The sequence below is a fragment of the Galeopterus variegatus genome, unplaced genomic scaffold (assembly GCF_000696425.1).
Source record: "Galeopterus variegatus unplaced genomic scaffold, G_variegatus-3.0.2 Scaffold52, whole genome shotgun sequence".
Lineage (NCBI taxonomy): Eukaryota > Metazoa > Chordata > Mammalia > Dermoptera > Cynocephalidae > Galeopterus > Galeopterus variegatus.
Window position 1 is genome coordinate 1,147,794 of NW_007726163.1, and position 16,802 is coordinate 1,164,595.

The 16,802-nt window shown below is 36.4% G+C and overlaps 1 protein-coding gene across 2 annotated transcripts in view; it reads right to left on the reverse strand.

The window, feature by feature from the left end:
* The window catches only part of LOC103590961 (chromosome unknown open reading frame, human C2orf43), a 114,055-nt gene that overhangs the window by 93,424 nt on the left and 3,829 nt on the right, over nucleotides 1-16,802 (reverse strand). For both annotated transcript variants that reach the window (XM_008573325.1, XM_008573333.1), the window contains exon 2: nucleotides 11,024-11,167. In XM_008573325.1, the coding sequence (XP_008571547.1) occupies nucleotides 11,024-11,167 (144 nt within the window). The remainder of the gene's footprint in view (nucleotides 1-11,023; nucleotides 11,168-16,802) is intronic.

Below are 16,802 nucleotides of genomic sequence, written 5' to 3' on the forward strand. Positions count from 1 at the left end.
AGGTTACAGGGCCATACGGGCCAGCCACCAAAAGAAAAAAAAAGAAAGAAAAAGAAAAAAAAACTTCATCAAGCTAAGCCAGGATGATCATATGATCTCTGGCTTCAATTTCATATTTTTTCAACAAATGACTTGAAATAGTTGATAATGAATTTCCATCAAGTAAGGTGACTCTATATAGTAAATAAAAGTCAGAAAACAGTTTATATTTCTAATTCCTCAAATTTTCTTCTGACAAACTTTTTCTTTAATCAACTCCTTCTGACATTGGTAAACATCTATTCTCCCAATTAAATTCAATTTATGATTGTGAAAATGTGGTACAACTAGAATATTATTTCCAACTATTGATAATTTTAACATGTGCTGATATGAAGCAAAACATACCTTCAATATTTGATGAGTGGTTATAGCTTATGTCCTTTGTCTCAATGATTACATATTTTTCACAAAATATTTTGCAGATTAGAAAACCTGTACCTTAGGACAATAATCTTGGGTGGTAAAAACTATATCTGTCCTGCCCAACCAAAGCAAAAATTATATCTGTCCTTCCTATCCAAAGCAATCTACTTATTTGCAAATATAACTGCCAATGTGTGAAAAATGAAAGCAGAGCTGTTATGGTTGAATGGGGGCGGGGCTGGTGAGGCCCTGAGCCCCTCTCAGCCTTCACAGAACTTTTGGGCTACTCAGAACACAGATGGACAGTTACTAATCTAAAAGGTAAAGATTAGCATTTCTATCTCTTTTTGTATATATATCCCTGTAGCACCACACATAATAACCTAGCAGGTTGTCAATCCTTGATAACGAATCGTCCTTCCACCCCCTCAAGAAACCACAGCTTCCTCTGGCTCTATGGTGGCCCTCAGGACTAAAGCCTCTAGATGGCACTGTTCTCATTATGTAGCAAAGAACCCAGGCTCTAATTACTAAGTTATTAACAATACACAAGCAGCCCAAACAGCAATAAGCGTACTCAAAGTTATAAATAATAAGATGTCAATTTAAAACAAGAGTTAAAGACACTTCCTAGAAATTCAGACACACAACAGATAGTTTCTACTGGTTTTCCTCATTAGTGTTTACTGATGAAGATCTAAAGCAGTGGTTCTGACAATGTGGTCCCAGGACCAGCAGCATCAGCACTACCTGGGAACATGTCAGAAATACAAATTCTCAGATCTCACCCCAGATCTACTGAATCAGTAACTCGAGGGTGGCGGTCTGTGTTTTAATAAATCCTCCAGGTGATTCTTATGCATGCCAAAGTTTGAGAATCCTAGATCTAAGGTGATCCTTTGAGTCTATTTTCAACTTTCAGAGTTGCTATTCACTTTCTGTTCAAATGTTTGCTTTTTTTGTCTTTAGCATGACTTCTGATAGCTCACTGTGACAGTTGGATGTTGCTCTAATTATGTAAGTTAATATATAGTTTCTCTCTACCATGGATGGCCTTGCTGACCAAGGTTAAGAATGTAGTAATAAGACATGCTAGCTACTCACCATTAAGAGGTCTGAACACAACAAAAGAGGAATTATCCTTCACATTTCCACTACTTCCTAGATCTCTTTGTCTTTGACTTATCTCTTCTCTTGCCAGAGTTCAGATAACAGGCCAAGACAGCTGGCAGCTTTTGGAAGTTTAGCATGAATTCTTTTAACACCTCTGTTTTCCAAACACAAGATAGCAAGAGCACATTCTAAGCAGACACAAAAACATTTCCTGACAAAGGAAACACTATAGTATTTCTAGTTTTAAGAAATGTCTTAAAACAATAAAGATGTAACTAAAAATACTGCACAGCACAGCCAGTTTCTACTATACATCTTATTCACTTTCAGTCACATTTCAATATGATGGTTGTTGAAATAGATGTCTTTAATCAAGGCAATACAATCTGTATATTGAGTTTCATTTCACTATTACTCTTAAAATCTTTCACTGCTAAGTAATCAGTATTTACTTACCTTCCAAAATACACCCTGCTTCTAATGTAAAGTGTTTAATTTTAAATTCCAATTTTTCATTACTGCTAAATAGGAAAGAAATTGACACTAGCATATTTACCTTATATCCTGAAATATTGCTATAATTGCTTTACTAATTTCAAGACTTTTTGTTGTTGTAGATTCTTTGAGATTTCCCAAATAGACAATCATTTCATTTGCAAACAAAGATAGCTTTATTTCTTCCTTCCCAATCTGTATATCTCTAAATTCCTTTTCTTGTCTTATTGCACTAGCTATAAAAATAGAAATTCCAGTACGATATTGACTAGGAATGAGGACAGAGGACATCCTTGCCTTATTCTTTATCTTAGGGGGAGAGCATTCAGTTTCTCACCATTAAGCATGATGTTAGCTGTAGGTTTTTCATAGCTCTTCTTTACCAGGTTGAGGAAGTTCCTCTCTATTCCTAGTTCCTGAGAGTTTTTATATGAATGGGTGTTATATTTCATCAAATATGTTTTCTACATCCACTGACATGACCATATGATTTTTTCTTTGGCCTCTTGATGTGATGGATTATATTAATTTTCAAATGTTGAACCAGCCTTGCATACCTGGAACAAATCTCACTTGGTTGTGGTGTATAATTCATTCTACACATTGTTGCATTTGATTTCCTAATATTCTCTTGAGGATTTTTGCATTTATGTTCAGAAGAGGTATTGGTCTATAGTTTTCTTTCTTTTTTTTTTTTGGAAACTATAAATGTCTTTATCTGGTTTTGGTAATAGGGTAATGCTGGCCTCATAGAATGAGTCAGGAAATGTTCCTTCTGCTTCTATTTTCTGGAAAAGATCATAGAGAATTGGTACAACTTCATTAAATGTTTGGTAGAATTCACTAATGAAACCATCTGATCCTGGCACTTTCATATTTGGAAGGTTATTAATTATTGGTTTGATTCTTTCTTTCTTTCTTTTTTTCATTTAAGACCTACTCAGCAAATTTCAAGTATATAAAACAGTATTATCAACTATATACCATGCTGTACACTAGATCCCCAGAACTTAATCATCTTATAACTGAAAGTTTGTACCCTTTGACCAACATTTTCCTATTTCCTTCACTCCCCAGCCCCTGGCAATCATTCTCTTCGTTTCTATGTGTTCAACTTTTTAAGATACCACATATAAATGAGATCCCATGGTATTTTTTTATTATTATTTTTTTTAATGCTATTGTAAATGAAATTTTTTCTTTTTTTCAGATAATTCATTATTAGCATATAGAAACAAAATTGATTTTTGTATGCTCATTTTGTATCCTGCAACTTTACTGTATTTGTTTATGAGTTCTAAAAGTTTTTTGGTGAAGTCTTTAGGGTTTTCTATATGCAAAATAATGTCATCTGCAAACAGAGACAATTTAACTCCTTCCTTTCCTTTTAGGATGCCTTTTATTTCTTTCTCTTGCCTAAGCGCTCTGGCTTGGAATTCCAGTACTATGTTGAATAGAAGTGATGAGAGTGGGCACACTTCTCTTGTTCCCAATCTTAGAGGAAAAGCTTTCAACTTTTTGCCATTGAATATCATGTTAGCTGTAGGGTTCCTATATATGGCCTTTATTAGGTTTAAGTACCTCCCTTCTATACCAAACTTCTTGAAAATTTTTATCATGAAAGGATGTTGAACTTTGTCAAATGCTTTTTTGGCATCAATTGAGATGATCATATGAATTTCTCCTTCATTTTGTTTAATGTGGTATATTTATTAATTTGTATATGTTGAACCACCTTTGCATCACAGGGATAAATCCCATTTTATATCGGTGCATAATCCATTTCATGTGCTGTTGAATTCAATTTGCTATTATTCTGTTGAGAATTTTTACACCTATGTTCATCAGAGATATTGGTCTGTAATTTTATTTTCCTGTAGCAAGCATCCTTATCTTATCTGGCTTTGGTGACTCAATTTCTTTAATAGATATAAGCTTATTCAGATTATCTATTTTTTCTTGTGTGAATTTTGGTAGTTTGTGTCTTTAAAGAAATTGACCCACTTCGTTTAAGTTTATTGTCCTTTTAATATCTATGGGATCAGTAGTGATCACCCTTCTTTCATTTCTGATATTTGTAATTTGTGTCTTCTCTTTTTTCCCCATTGGTTAGCCTGGCTACTGGTTTATCAATTTTATTGATATTTTCAAAGAACTAGCTTTTGATTTTGCTGATTTTTTTCTATTGATTCCTTATTTTCAACTTCATTGATTTCTGCTCTCATTTTATAATTTCTTTTCTTCTGTTTGCTTTAGGCTTAAATTGTTCTTCTGTCTCTATTATCCTAAGGTGGAAGCCTAGATCTTGCTTCTTTTCTAATATATGCAGTCAATGCTATAAATTGCCCTCTAAGTGCTATTTTTGCCATATGTTACAAAAATTGATAAGTTGTATTACCATTTTCATTTTGTTCAAATATTTTTAAATTACTCTTGAGACTTCACTGACCCATGTGTTATTTAGAAGTCTGTTTAGTCTCTAAATATTTAGAAAATTCCTAGCTATGTTTCTGTTGTTAATTTCCAGTTTAATTCCATTGTGGTCTAAGAGCAATCTTTGTATGATTTTTACTTTTTTTAAGTTTTCTGAGGTGTGTTTTATGGCCCAGAATAGGATCTATCTTGGTGAATATTCCATGTGAACTTGAGAAGGATACGTATTCTGCTGTTGCTGGGTTAAGTAGTCATCTATAAACGTCATTCGATCATGTTGATTGATAGTGTTATTCAGTTCAACTATATCCTCACTGGTTTTGTTTGCTAGAGCTATCAACTGTACTCCACTTATAATAGTATATTTGTTTATTTCTTCTTGCAGTTTGTCAGTTTTGTCTCATGCACTTTGACCTCTGTTGCTAGGTGCATACATGTTAAAGATTGTTATGTTTCCTTCGAGAACTGAACTTATCAATAATGCCCCTCTTTATTCCTTAAATTTTTCTTGTACTGAAGTCTGCTTTGTCTAAAATTAAAATAGCTACTCCAGCTTTCTTGTGATTAGTGTGCTAGCATGGTATATCTTTCTACATCCCTTTGCTCATAATCTATCTGTGTTTTTATATTTAAAGTGGGTTTCTTGTAGATAAAATATAGTTATTTTTTTTTTTATCCACTGTGACAGTCTGTGTCTTTTAATAGGTGTATTTAAACCATACACATTTAAAGTGGTTACTGATATAGTTGGATCAATATCTATGATGCTTTTAAGTGTCTTATGTGTTACACTTATTCTTTGTTTCTTTTTTTATCTTCCTCTCTTCTACTTCTCTAGCTTTAAATTTAGCATTGTATATGATCCCATTTTCTCTATTCTTGTCATATAAATTATACTTCCTTATTTATTTTTTTAGTGGTTTCCCTAGAATTTGCAACATATACTAAAGTAGATTGAATTATGTCCTCTCAAAACTCAGGGAAGCTTGAATTATGTCCCCCAAGTTTTACATATTAGAAACTTAGCCCCCACTGTGACTGTTAAGAGGGTGGGAATCCTATTATGGTAATTGAAAGGTGGAGCCTTGAAGAGATGACTGGATTTGTAGGACCATGCAGTCATGAATGGATTAATAATGGTGGTCAGGGTGTGGTTCTGAGGGCATTAAAAAGAGAGTGAATGAGGAGGTTAGTCTCTGCTCTTTCTGCTCTGCCATTTTGCAATGTGATAGATACCCTGCTGTCAATGAAGTCACCACCAAAGAAAGCCTTCCCCAGATGTGTTTCTTGGACTTTGGACTTTCTAGCTTTTGAAACTGTAAGCAATAAATTTTGTTTTCTTATACATCACCGCGTTCTGTGTATTTCATTGTAAGCAACAGAAATGGACTAACACATATACTTAAACTAAATCCCTTTTAGTTAACACTACCACTTCGCCCTTAATCTAGGTGTTATAACTAAGTATTCTTGATTCCTCTCTTCCATCCCTTAAATATTGCTGACATTTATTTCACTTACCCATATGTTATAATCACTCAATACACTGTTACTTTAATTACTCTGAACAAACTGCTATCAGATCACTGGGAATAAAATAAATCTTTTTTTATTTTTTAACCTTAATTTATTCCTTCTCCCATGCTTTTCCTTTCTTTATATAGATTTGAGTTTCTGACCTTTATCATTTACCTTTTCCCTAAATAACTTCTGTTAATATTTCTTGCAAGACAGGTCTATGGCAATGAATTTCCTGAGTTTTTGTTTGTCTGAAGGAGGCTTTATTTCTCCTTTACTTTCGAAGGATAATTTCACCAGATACAGAATTCTAGGTTGGTGGTATATTTCTTTCAACACTAAATATTTCACTCCATTCTCTTCTTGTCTGAATGATTTCTGAGAAGTTTCCTGTAATTTTCATCTTTGTTCTTCTATAGTCAAGGTATTTTTTCCTCTTCCTTTTTTCAACATTTTCTGCAAATTAAATATGATAAACCTAGGTGTCGATTTTTAGTATTTTCCTTGCTTACTGTTTTCTGAGCTTCCTGGACCTTGTTGGCCAGCATTAAATACTTCAACAACTACTTCTCCATTCTATCTTCTCATTCTGTTATTTCAAGTATACATATGTTACATCTTTAGAAATTGTCCCACAGTTCTTGGATGGTCCATTATTTATTTATTTATCTGTTTGTTTATTTATTTATTTATTTTTTCCCTTTGTATATCAGTTTGGGAACATTCTATCAACCTGTTTTCAAGCTCATTGATTCTTTTCCAGCTGTGTCCGACGATACTGGTGAGCCCATCAAAGGCATTTCTCATTTTGTTAGTGTTTTTCATTTCTAGAATTTTCTTTTGATTCTCTCTCTTCTTGCATTACCCATCTGTTCTTGCATGCTATACTTTCCACTAGAGTCCTCAGCGTATTAATCATAGTTATTTTAAATTCCCTTTCTGATAATTCCAAAATCGGTAACAAGCACTTAATTGAGTCTGGTTCTAATGCTTGCTTTGTCTCCTCAGACTGTTTTTCCTTGCCTTTTACAATGCCTTGTAATTTTTTTTGCTTAAAATTGCACGTGATATATCAGGTAATAGGAACTGGGATAAGTAGTACTTTAGTGTGATACTTTATGTTAACGTGGCTAGGACCTAGCTGTAGGTGCCAGAGGTTTCAGTTTTCTCTTCTGTACTTGATTTTCTCTCCCCCGTTTTATTTGGTTTTCCCCAGTTTGTTCAGCTTTTCTCTTATTGTGAGAATATGAGTGACAAATTTCAATTTCTATATGTCAGAGCTGAAATTGGAAGTCCATTACTTGTTTTTGAAATCATTCTACACTAAATATTTTTTTGGTACATAATGTAACGCCAACTGAAATTTTTGAACAAGTAATAAGAAGCAAACATTGAAAAAAAATCTCTGAATCTAAATGCAACTATTTTACTATGGTTTAGCATACACACTTCATCATGACATTATCACAGGGAAAAAAAAAGCACTAAAATATACTCTCTGGTGCTACAGTTCCTAGATGCTTACTTCAGCCTAGCCAAAACGCCTAAACTACTGCTGAACTACTGTTAAAGGCATTTTTAAATCTCATCTCTCAGTGCCAAGGTGTTAATATTTATTTGATTTGGGGTTGAAAATGTTTAAGTACAATTAAAACTAAACATAATGAAGCATTTCTTTTCAAATTTTAAATTATAGAACACTGATTTTTTTACTTTCCTATTCACTGTTTCCCATATTGTCTATATTTTTCATAATAAGTAAATATAACTTTGATATAAAAACAAAATAAAGCTAATTCATTTTGAAAATAAACAAATTGTACAACATTACTCACCAGAGCTAGAGTCACCTCCAAAATATAAGATTTAAAACTAGATAAATTGGTGCTGTTTATCTGACCTGCAACATTTACCCCAATTAATAGTAGATTAATAAACTTATCTTCTTTAGATATTGTTCAGAAGAGTTCACATATGTAATCATATTTATTGCCACTATATGCAAATTTCAAAACAGAATAAAAAAATAATATGTGATAAGATGGTCAGAGTGAAACAGAATAAGGCTAGACCTGTGAACCAAACTGACTCCATTTTCCCTGCAGAGGACACTTTGTTACTTTTCCACTCCTCAGTCAAGAGACCCCCAGGGCAAATGATTACCCCATGGCCTGCCCTGATAAAACAGACTGAGATAAGAGAGGAAACAGATATTTACTGAGTTGCAAAACTCTTCCCAAGGCTTGTTTACTGTAATTATAAAAATTAAGTAACAGATTAACCTTAAGACTCCTTGAGGCATTCCCACTTGCGCAAAAAGCTTCAAGGTGACTGCTACAATGACCCTCCTGGTGTGACAATGATGAACACCACCGCCATCTTGGACCTACTGAGCATGCACCCATAATGCAACCAGGAAGAACATAATGGGCCACCTCCAGTGACACTGTCTGTTCAGCTTAACTCCTTTCCCGATAAAAGACCCTGAGCAGCTCCTCTCGGAGGACTAGCTTTACTGTTGCTACCCCCCTTTATGCATAAGTCTATCTCTTCTTTTAATAAAGCATTGCTTGCTTTACTGCTGGGTACACTGTCATTTCTATGACTTTGGAATCCAAGAGCCTAATTCAGTCACTGGTGAAAATTGGAAAGCTTTGGGCACCAGAGAAGGCTCCAGCTGCAAGAGGCAAGTGGCCACTGGGACTATTTTGCTCCCATGTCTCTACTGCTGGTAAGTCTCTCCTGGAGTCCCCAGACTAAATTCTGACAAGGCAATGCTTTATTCTCTTTTACTCCTCGCCCCCCCCCCTTCCTCTTTAAAGTGACTGCTAGACAACTACAGCTTAAACTCCTCTTAACCTGTGAGACGCATGCTCCCTCTGGTCGGCAGTGGCTTGCCCTGACAGGTAACTAGCAGAGAAGGGAAGGCCAGTCTTACACCGTGAAGATCTTGCTTGAGCAGGTTCCCCCGATAGGGGATTCATGAGAGTGTGGGGATTCACTCCCACGCCATGCAGCGACTGGAAGTCCAGAAGCCCCTAAAATTCTCTTTACCTTTCTCTGATTTTCTGACCCCTTTTCTGCTGTTTGGTTGGACTGTATCTGCTACTATGTAGGTGCACCCTGGAGGGCTCCCAGCTATGCTGTTTCTGATTTTCTGAGCCCTCTTCTGCTGTTCTGTATAGCTGCACCCTGGAGGGCTCCTGGCTATGCTTTCTTTCTCTGATTTAAATCTAGTCAGTACTTTTCTGTGTCAACAACAGTGTAGAGAGCTGCTTTTATCAATTACTGTGTCAGCAGAATAGGCTGGCTCTGCCGATTGGGACTAGGATAAAATGGACCCCATTGCTCCTCTTTTCTCTTTGTTTGCTTAGTTAGACATTTAGTTGAGTACCTGTAATCTGAATAAACCTTCCAATCCTTGCATCAACTTTTGGACTTTCAAGTCATTTGTTTAGTGAAGAGGGCAAGCCGAGCATGGTCTATTCAACTTCTAACAAGAAGTTGAAGTCAGAGTACACAGTTAAAAATAAATATAATCAAAGGTAGCCTTGAATATCAGATCATTCATAGAGTACAGGTTTATGTGTATTCTAACTTATACATCAATGTCTAAAGGAATCATGAATATATGAGTATATATGTAAAAATAACTTTATAGTACTATATGTTTAAAACTTAGAAGCTCAATAAGTACACAAAGTCATACCACAGGAGAGACATATAAGAACCTGGAGCAAATTAGGCAATGAAGCCGCAGCTACCTCTCTCCCAACTCAAATTAATTAAGGGGAACCCCTTAGGACAAAAAGCCCTTTGAATGGAACACCTATAGAAAATTTAAGTTATATTTTTCTTTCTTCCTCTCATTTTTTATTTTGGAGAAGGGTGAACATGCTAGAATTCTCATAAATTGAAAGCAGGTAGTTTGCATCTCTGTGATATTATTTCCTCCATTTAAAAGCCTACCAGCTATCTACCACATGGAGTCCTAGCACTCTCCCGAGTTTTCAAGGTACCTCTCAAACTGGCGCTGCATAGCAGTAACATACCTACTAAATCTCCTTCCTTTCTGTGCTACTGCTTCTGCTTGTTATACCTCTGCACCTGCCTCCACACCCCAAATCCAAATCCTGCTCAACTGTCAAAATCATCCCCCCAAATTCATATGTTGAAACCTTATCCCCAAATGTGTGGTATTAGGAGGTGGGGTCTTTGGGAATAATTAGGATTAGTTGGGGTCATGAGGGTAGTGCCCTTATGAATGGCACTGCTGCCCTTTTTAAGAGTCCCAAGAGCAAGAGAGCTTGCTTCCTCTCTCTACCATGAGAGGATACAGAAAGAAGAGAGCCGCCTATGAACCAGGAAGTAGGTCCTCAACAGACACAGAATTTGCCAGCACCTTGATCTTGGACTTCCTGGCCTTGAGAAACTATGAAAAATAAATTTCTGCTGTGTTTAAGTTACCCGGTCTATGGCATTCTGCTATAGCAGCCTAAACTGATCAAGACACTCACCTACTCCACAAAGTCTTTTCTAAACCATACTGTGTTCTCTCCTTTGTTTATTCCTTAGGTATCCACATGATCAGCAGGGCCAGAGTTTGTCACCTAATCATTCTCTAAACGTGAGAAAGCTGGTAAAGACCATGGCTTATAATACTTTTGCTCTACCATTTCTCCTAGTACAACCCTGGAAAAATAATACATAACCAGTATATACGAGGGTACTTCAAAAAGTTCATGAAAAAATAGAATTAAAAGATAATATGAATCTTTCCATGAACTTTTTGAAGACCCCTCATATATATACACCATTGATTACTAATTGGTAAAAAAAGAAGTCAAGTCATAGATTGTTTGCTTTACCCAAATTCTTGTAGAAAATTACCTGCAGAAGAGTTAAAGTGTCTCTTAAAAACCCTAAAGTCACTAGAATGTGGCACGATGGGCCTAACACCACAAGCAGAGGTTTTCATTGCTGTAACCCTTAACCTTGCTAGGCTTACTAGAGATACAAACACCCACTCATTGAAAAGTAGATGTTAACAAGGACTTACCCGCCAAAGTTGTAAGAATCTTCTTGTCTTTGGGGGCCAAGGCATGCCCAGCATGACTGATAATCCAAACTGGAAAGCGTCTGTTTGTCAAAGAGTACAAAGCCTTTAAAAATGGCACGTAGAAGACAGATATACCTGGGTTACCTAAGAAAAGAAACATAGACCTTAGATTAATCAAAGCAATAAACTCACAAAAGATGACATGCAGACTAGAAAAGAAGGGTCTATTTCTCCTCACATTTTCCTCTACAAATTTGGTGACAGTTTACACATATACCTTAATTTTGATACCATTTCTACCTTAGGGCTGGGAATGGCCACTCAGAAAATTTCTGTTTCTGCTTTGTTCTCCCAATGTTTCAAATAAGTTCTTCCTCCCTGTTGCTCAGTCTACTAAACAGGACCACCAATCATAAGCCAAATGCTCAGGTCCAGACACTAGGAGTCATTCTTAGTTTTTCCCTATCTTTCACATCCAATTCACCAATAAGTTCTGTCAAGTTAGCTTCCAAAATACAACTCAAATTTGTCCACTTCTGTCCATTAGTGATTATTACTTCCACTAGGTTTCCTACCTAACAGGTCTTCTCTCTACTCTTGTCCCCTTGAAATCCATTATTCAGAGTACCCAGAGAGGGATACCTTCAAACCTCAAATCAAATTATAGCAATACCCTATTTAAAACATCCTTCAGTGGTTTCCCCTTGTCATCGGATAAAATCTGAAGTCATTAATACTGCCTATAAGGCCCTTCAAGATTTAACTATGCTCTGTTATCCAGCTGCATGAAAACTAGAAAAATAGGCCAGCCAACTCAGTGTAAGAATTGTGCACAAAGAGAACTTTAAAGAGTCTACTAAGTGTTTCCTTGTCATTTATCCAAGTACTTATACTGTAAACAGATGTGTAGTTTGATCTTTCGGGGAAAAGACCATCAACTAATACATGTAGATCTTTCTTGTATGTGTACAGAAGATATTTTTGACAAAGATTCACTATAAAGAAACAGAATAAATGATCTTAAAAAAAAAGGTTCAATCTGACATATCTGTAGGGAATAATGACAGTGAAATGGGGTTTTCATCCTGCAATCATCATCTGTGTGAAGTCTTCATAGTTACTAGTGCATTTCCATCAACATCTGTTTCCCCAGTATATTTATCTATTTCTTCAAGCTCTTAGGTTTTCTGCTCTTTGCAATTATGTCATGGTTCTGATGGACTGATATAAACAATCACTGCCGTCTTCACTATAATAGTAACATTTAGTAGCCTTATCACCCACATTGTCATTTTACTTCTCTTGTGTTCTGACCTAGTGATCCAAGTTCCAAATTACTTTTTGTGATGATGCTACTGTCATCTTTGTCAAACAGGGTGAAAACTTCTTCAAATGCAGTAATATGCTCTTTGGTTAGCTTATTGGCCACTGTGCAGCTAAGGGAGAAAGAAGGGAGGAGGGGTGTACCAGCACTGGGGCTGTAACATCTACAGTGGCTGTGGATGGCACCGTTTGACGTTTTATATTTAAATGTTCAATAAGTTTGGAATATTTTTTAGTAGTAGAAAGTAGAAAGTACCAATCCAACTTCTTTCCAATTGACTAGCCAAGTGGCCCAAGACCATTTATTATCTGATCTATTCTTTCTACATTGATTTGAAATGTCTTCTGAACTAGTACTAAATTCTTACATTAGTTCACTATTTCTGATTCCAAATAATTCCATTAATTTTTTTCCTTTCCTCCTCTGCCAGTATCATACTATCTTAATTATTACTTTTTTTGTTTGTTTTGGCAACTGGTAGGACAAATCCCTTCTCTTTATTTTTCTTTTTCTGAATTTTCTAGCCTGGTCTCATAAACTTTAGGATTCTTTTCAGTAATTTCAGTTTTTAAAAATCTCTTTGGGAATGATTATATTTTGTAATGATGAACATACTAATTATCCTAATTTGATCATCACACATTATACGCAGGTATTGATATTCAACTCTGTACCCCACAAATGTTTAATCAATTATTTTTTAATAAAAGAAAAGAAAAAAGATAAAAGGAGGAAAAAAAAGCCCTCAAGAAATAAACAGATTGGTTCTTGAAGAAACAGAGTCCACGATGCTTGGTTCCTCTCTTTACATGCAATATATTAGAGTGGCTAAAGTATAATGAAGGATATAGAAGTTTGTATGAGATGAGGTTGTAAAGGAGAAATACAATTATGCAGTATTTTGTGGACCATGATAGAAAATTTGACTTAGATTAATCTAAGTAATACTGGAAGTATTTAAGCAGAGTTAAGGCATTATCAGATTTAAATTTTAATAAATAAATAAAATAAAAGGAAAAAAGAAAGAAAGAGAAAGGAAGAAAGAAAATCATAATAATAGGTTGAACTTTCAGAAGGATAGAAGAGAACTGTGGTTTCTAGAAGTGGGAAAGGGGAAGGAGGGTTAGTGAGAAATTGGTTAATAGACACAAGGAATGATTACATTTTGTAATGATAAACATGCTAATTATCCTAATTTGATCATCACACATTGTACACAGGTTTTGATATTCAACTCTGTACCTCACAGATATGTATAATTAAAAAACATTTTTCTGTATTAAAAGAATAATTAGGAAATATGAAAGCTTTTATAGCAATAAATTTGGCAACATAGATGAAATGGACAAACTATCAAATCCCACTCAAAAAGAAACATTTAAACTGAATAGCCCTATATCGAATAAAGAAATTGAAATTTTAGTCAAAAACTCTCTCACAAAGAAAATCCAGGTCCATATGGCTTCACTGGTGAATTCTACTGAACGATAAGTTAGAAGTAATATCAAATCTACATGAACTCTTCCAGAAACTATAAAATTCTAGTAAATTGAATCCATCAAAACATCAAAAGAACAATACATCATGATGAAGTGGGATTTATTGCAGGAATACAGGATTGGTTTAACGTTCAAAAATTAATGAATGTTATCTGCCATATTAACAAACTGAAAAGAAAAACATATGATCCTCTTAATAGATGCAGGGAAAAAAATGGAAATTTTCTCCTGTCAGGATCATACCTAACAATGTAGCATGTATAATTATAGATGAACCTTACAATGACAGGAACTGCATGAAATGAAATGAATCAGAATTCCTGAATCTGTAGGTTAACTTATTGCAGTACTATAAGTAGCATACATCTATGCATGAAGTTGTATATTTTATGTAACCCAAGTATGAATATTAAAAAAACTCACTCATTCAAGTATGCTAAAAGACAGATTGAATTATCTTTGTAGTCTCTCTAGAGAAAATATGAAACTACTGTTTTATGAAAGTGCATTGTCATAATAAGATACACAGGAACAAAACCAAGATGGTAGAACAGATGGTCCGCAGCATCACTCTCTCCCACAGATCAACCAATTTACAACTATTAAAAAAACAATGATAGCCACGCTGGGGCTGCTAGAGCTCAGGAGTAGAGGAGGAAAGATCTATGGAGTTCATGAAGGTGGTAGAAGCCACGATGAGAGAAAGAAAGAACTGCTCCACCCATTTCGAACCCCAGCCACTTTAAGGCTGGAGCTGGTGAGCACATGGAGCAGGAGCTGACAAAAGCCACAGCTGTGCCCTCTTGGAGGCAGCAGAGTAGAAGAGGGCATTGGTGACCCCCAAGCCAGCAAGACTACAAATAGGGTTCCCATGAACCCACATAGGAGTGAGGAGCCACAACAACTGAAAAAAAGGAGTCACACAGAGGCTAGTGAGTCACCACAAGGGACTGTGGCACAGCCTGTCCCATGGGAAGTGTTCGGAACAAGGGTGGTGGGGGAGACAGGCCAACCGGGAGAACAATGGGGCACAGCAAGGACAGCTGATCTGCCCCCCAATCAGTGTAGGACCACTCAGGGGAGACTGTTCAGGAATATAGAACTGCAGGGGGTGCAGTCTGCTGAAAAGACTCAGGGCCAGACCAGAGTTTCTACATAATCCAGGTGAACTGGATCTCATGCGTCCTGGAAGTACCTATAAAGTCAACCATTAAAACCTGAGCTGCACAAAAAGCCTTCCCCAGGGAATCAGTAGCAAAGCAACAATTAAGCTCAACTACAGGGCTCAAGTGCTGGTCCCCACAGGAAATTCCCCCATTTTAGAAGCAGGCAAAGGATGGCCAACTGGTTTAAGTGATAGGAACAGCAAATAATCCAACACACACTGAAAGAAAAAAAGAAAATACCCACAGACCAGAGAAAAAGTTTGATATTAACTAGTAAAAGTCTCACATCACCAAAGAACAGCTATAAAACCTAGAAGAACCAGAAGTCCCCTGGGCTATCAAACCAGAGAAAGGGTAGGGCTGGGGGCCTCAGCCATGCCCCGCAACAGTCAAACCAGTCCCAAGTTTGGGGCCAAGGGCTTTAGCCATGCCCCACCAACACCCACAACCAGCCAGTGACAATCACCGATCTGCTGCAGGAAGTGCCCTGGGCTCTCCCAAACCAGGGTGGTGGGGGGCCTTGGGCATGTCCCCTGTCCCCAACAACTGCAACCAGCCCAGCAATGACCACTGTGCTGTCAGCACGAGATACTTCACGATTCTATTATCCCCATATGATCACCTGAGAATTATGATTCTGTATGTTCTATAGCGAGTTCTCAAATTGCCTCCCTTTGCTCATTTCACTACTTAAAGAAAGTCTAAGGAGGATGTTGCTTAGAAATTCTAAATCTAAAGTTCATTGGAAAGATAAAAGTAAATTAAAAGTTAGTTCTTCAATCTGTGGATTCCAATAAATCACACCTCATTACCATTACTAACTTAAAAGTGAAGAGTTAATTTTGCTAGCTGCAAAAGCAAAGTGATTTAAAATGAAATGTTATGTCAGTGTATAAGAGATGAACATAACATGGTGTATATAGTGGCTTATCTATCCTTGAAATACTATCATCCCAATTTTCCCCACAGCACAAATAGACTAGGCTGAAAAACAAATACAATTTGTTGAATTCCACAAACTAATGAGCAGCACCAACCTACAGCTCTCAGGCATTCAAGGAAAAAGGGACAAGTGCAGCAATGAGAATAGAAGGGCAAACATGAAAGAACTCTAAGAATGGAAATGTGATCTGAAAACATCAAAGCACCATAAACAATGAGACTATAAACCAACAAATGTTTTAAGCTTCCCTCCATCTGCAGCATCTTCACTGAATGCTCCCTTCATCTCCTCACCATATCTCAAACCTGCCTCTCCCCTGTGTTGGACTCTCTTCCTTTCAAGCCTCTTCAATAGATGCCTCACTCACTATTTTCAATGAGAGCAAAGACTATTCTTAGCACCTAGGATAAATGAATACCTCTAGGTGGGGAAGTAAAGTGGGCTGTCTGCTCCAGTTACTATTTCACCTTACTGTAACAACCACTTCCTCTTTAAGACTCAAGCCATGTACTCTCATCTATCAACATTTTAGTTACTCACATATTCCCTGAAAACCCTGACCCCTTAAAAGAGTTTCACTTGCCATGTCTTAGGAGATTTCAAAATCCAGTTGGATTGATTAAGCCAAAACCTTTGTCCCATAATTCATTACTGTGATCAAATCGAAAGAATTTCACTTACACGAATCTTAAGCAACCAATTCCCATGGCCACACCCTAGATCAGGTGTGGATATCATGATCCCCTGGAGGGCTTGTTAAGACACAGATTTCCCTATGCCCAGACTTTCTAGTTCAGAACGTCAGGGATAGGGCCCATGAAATTGCACTTCTCACAAGTTCTCAAGG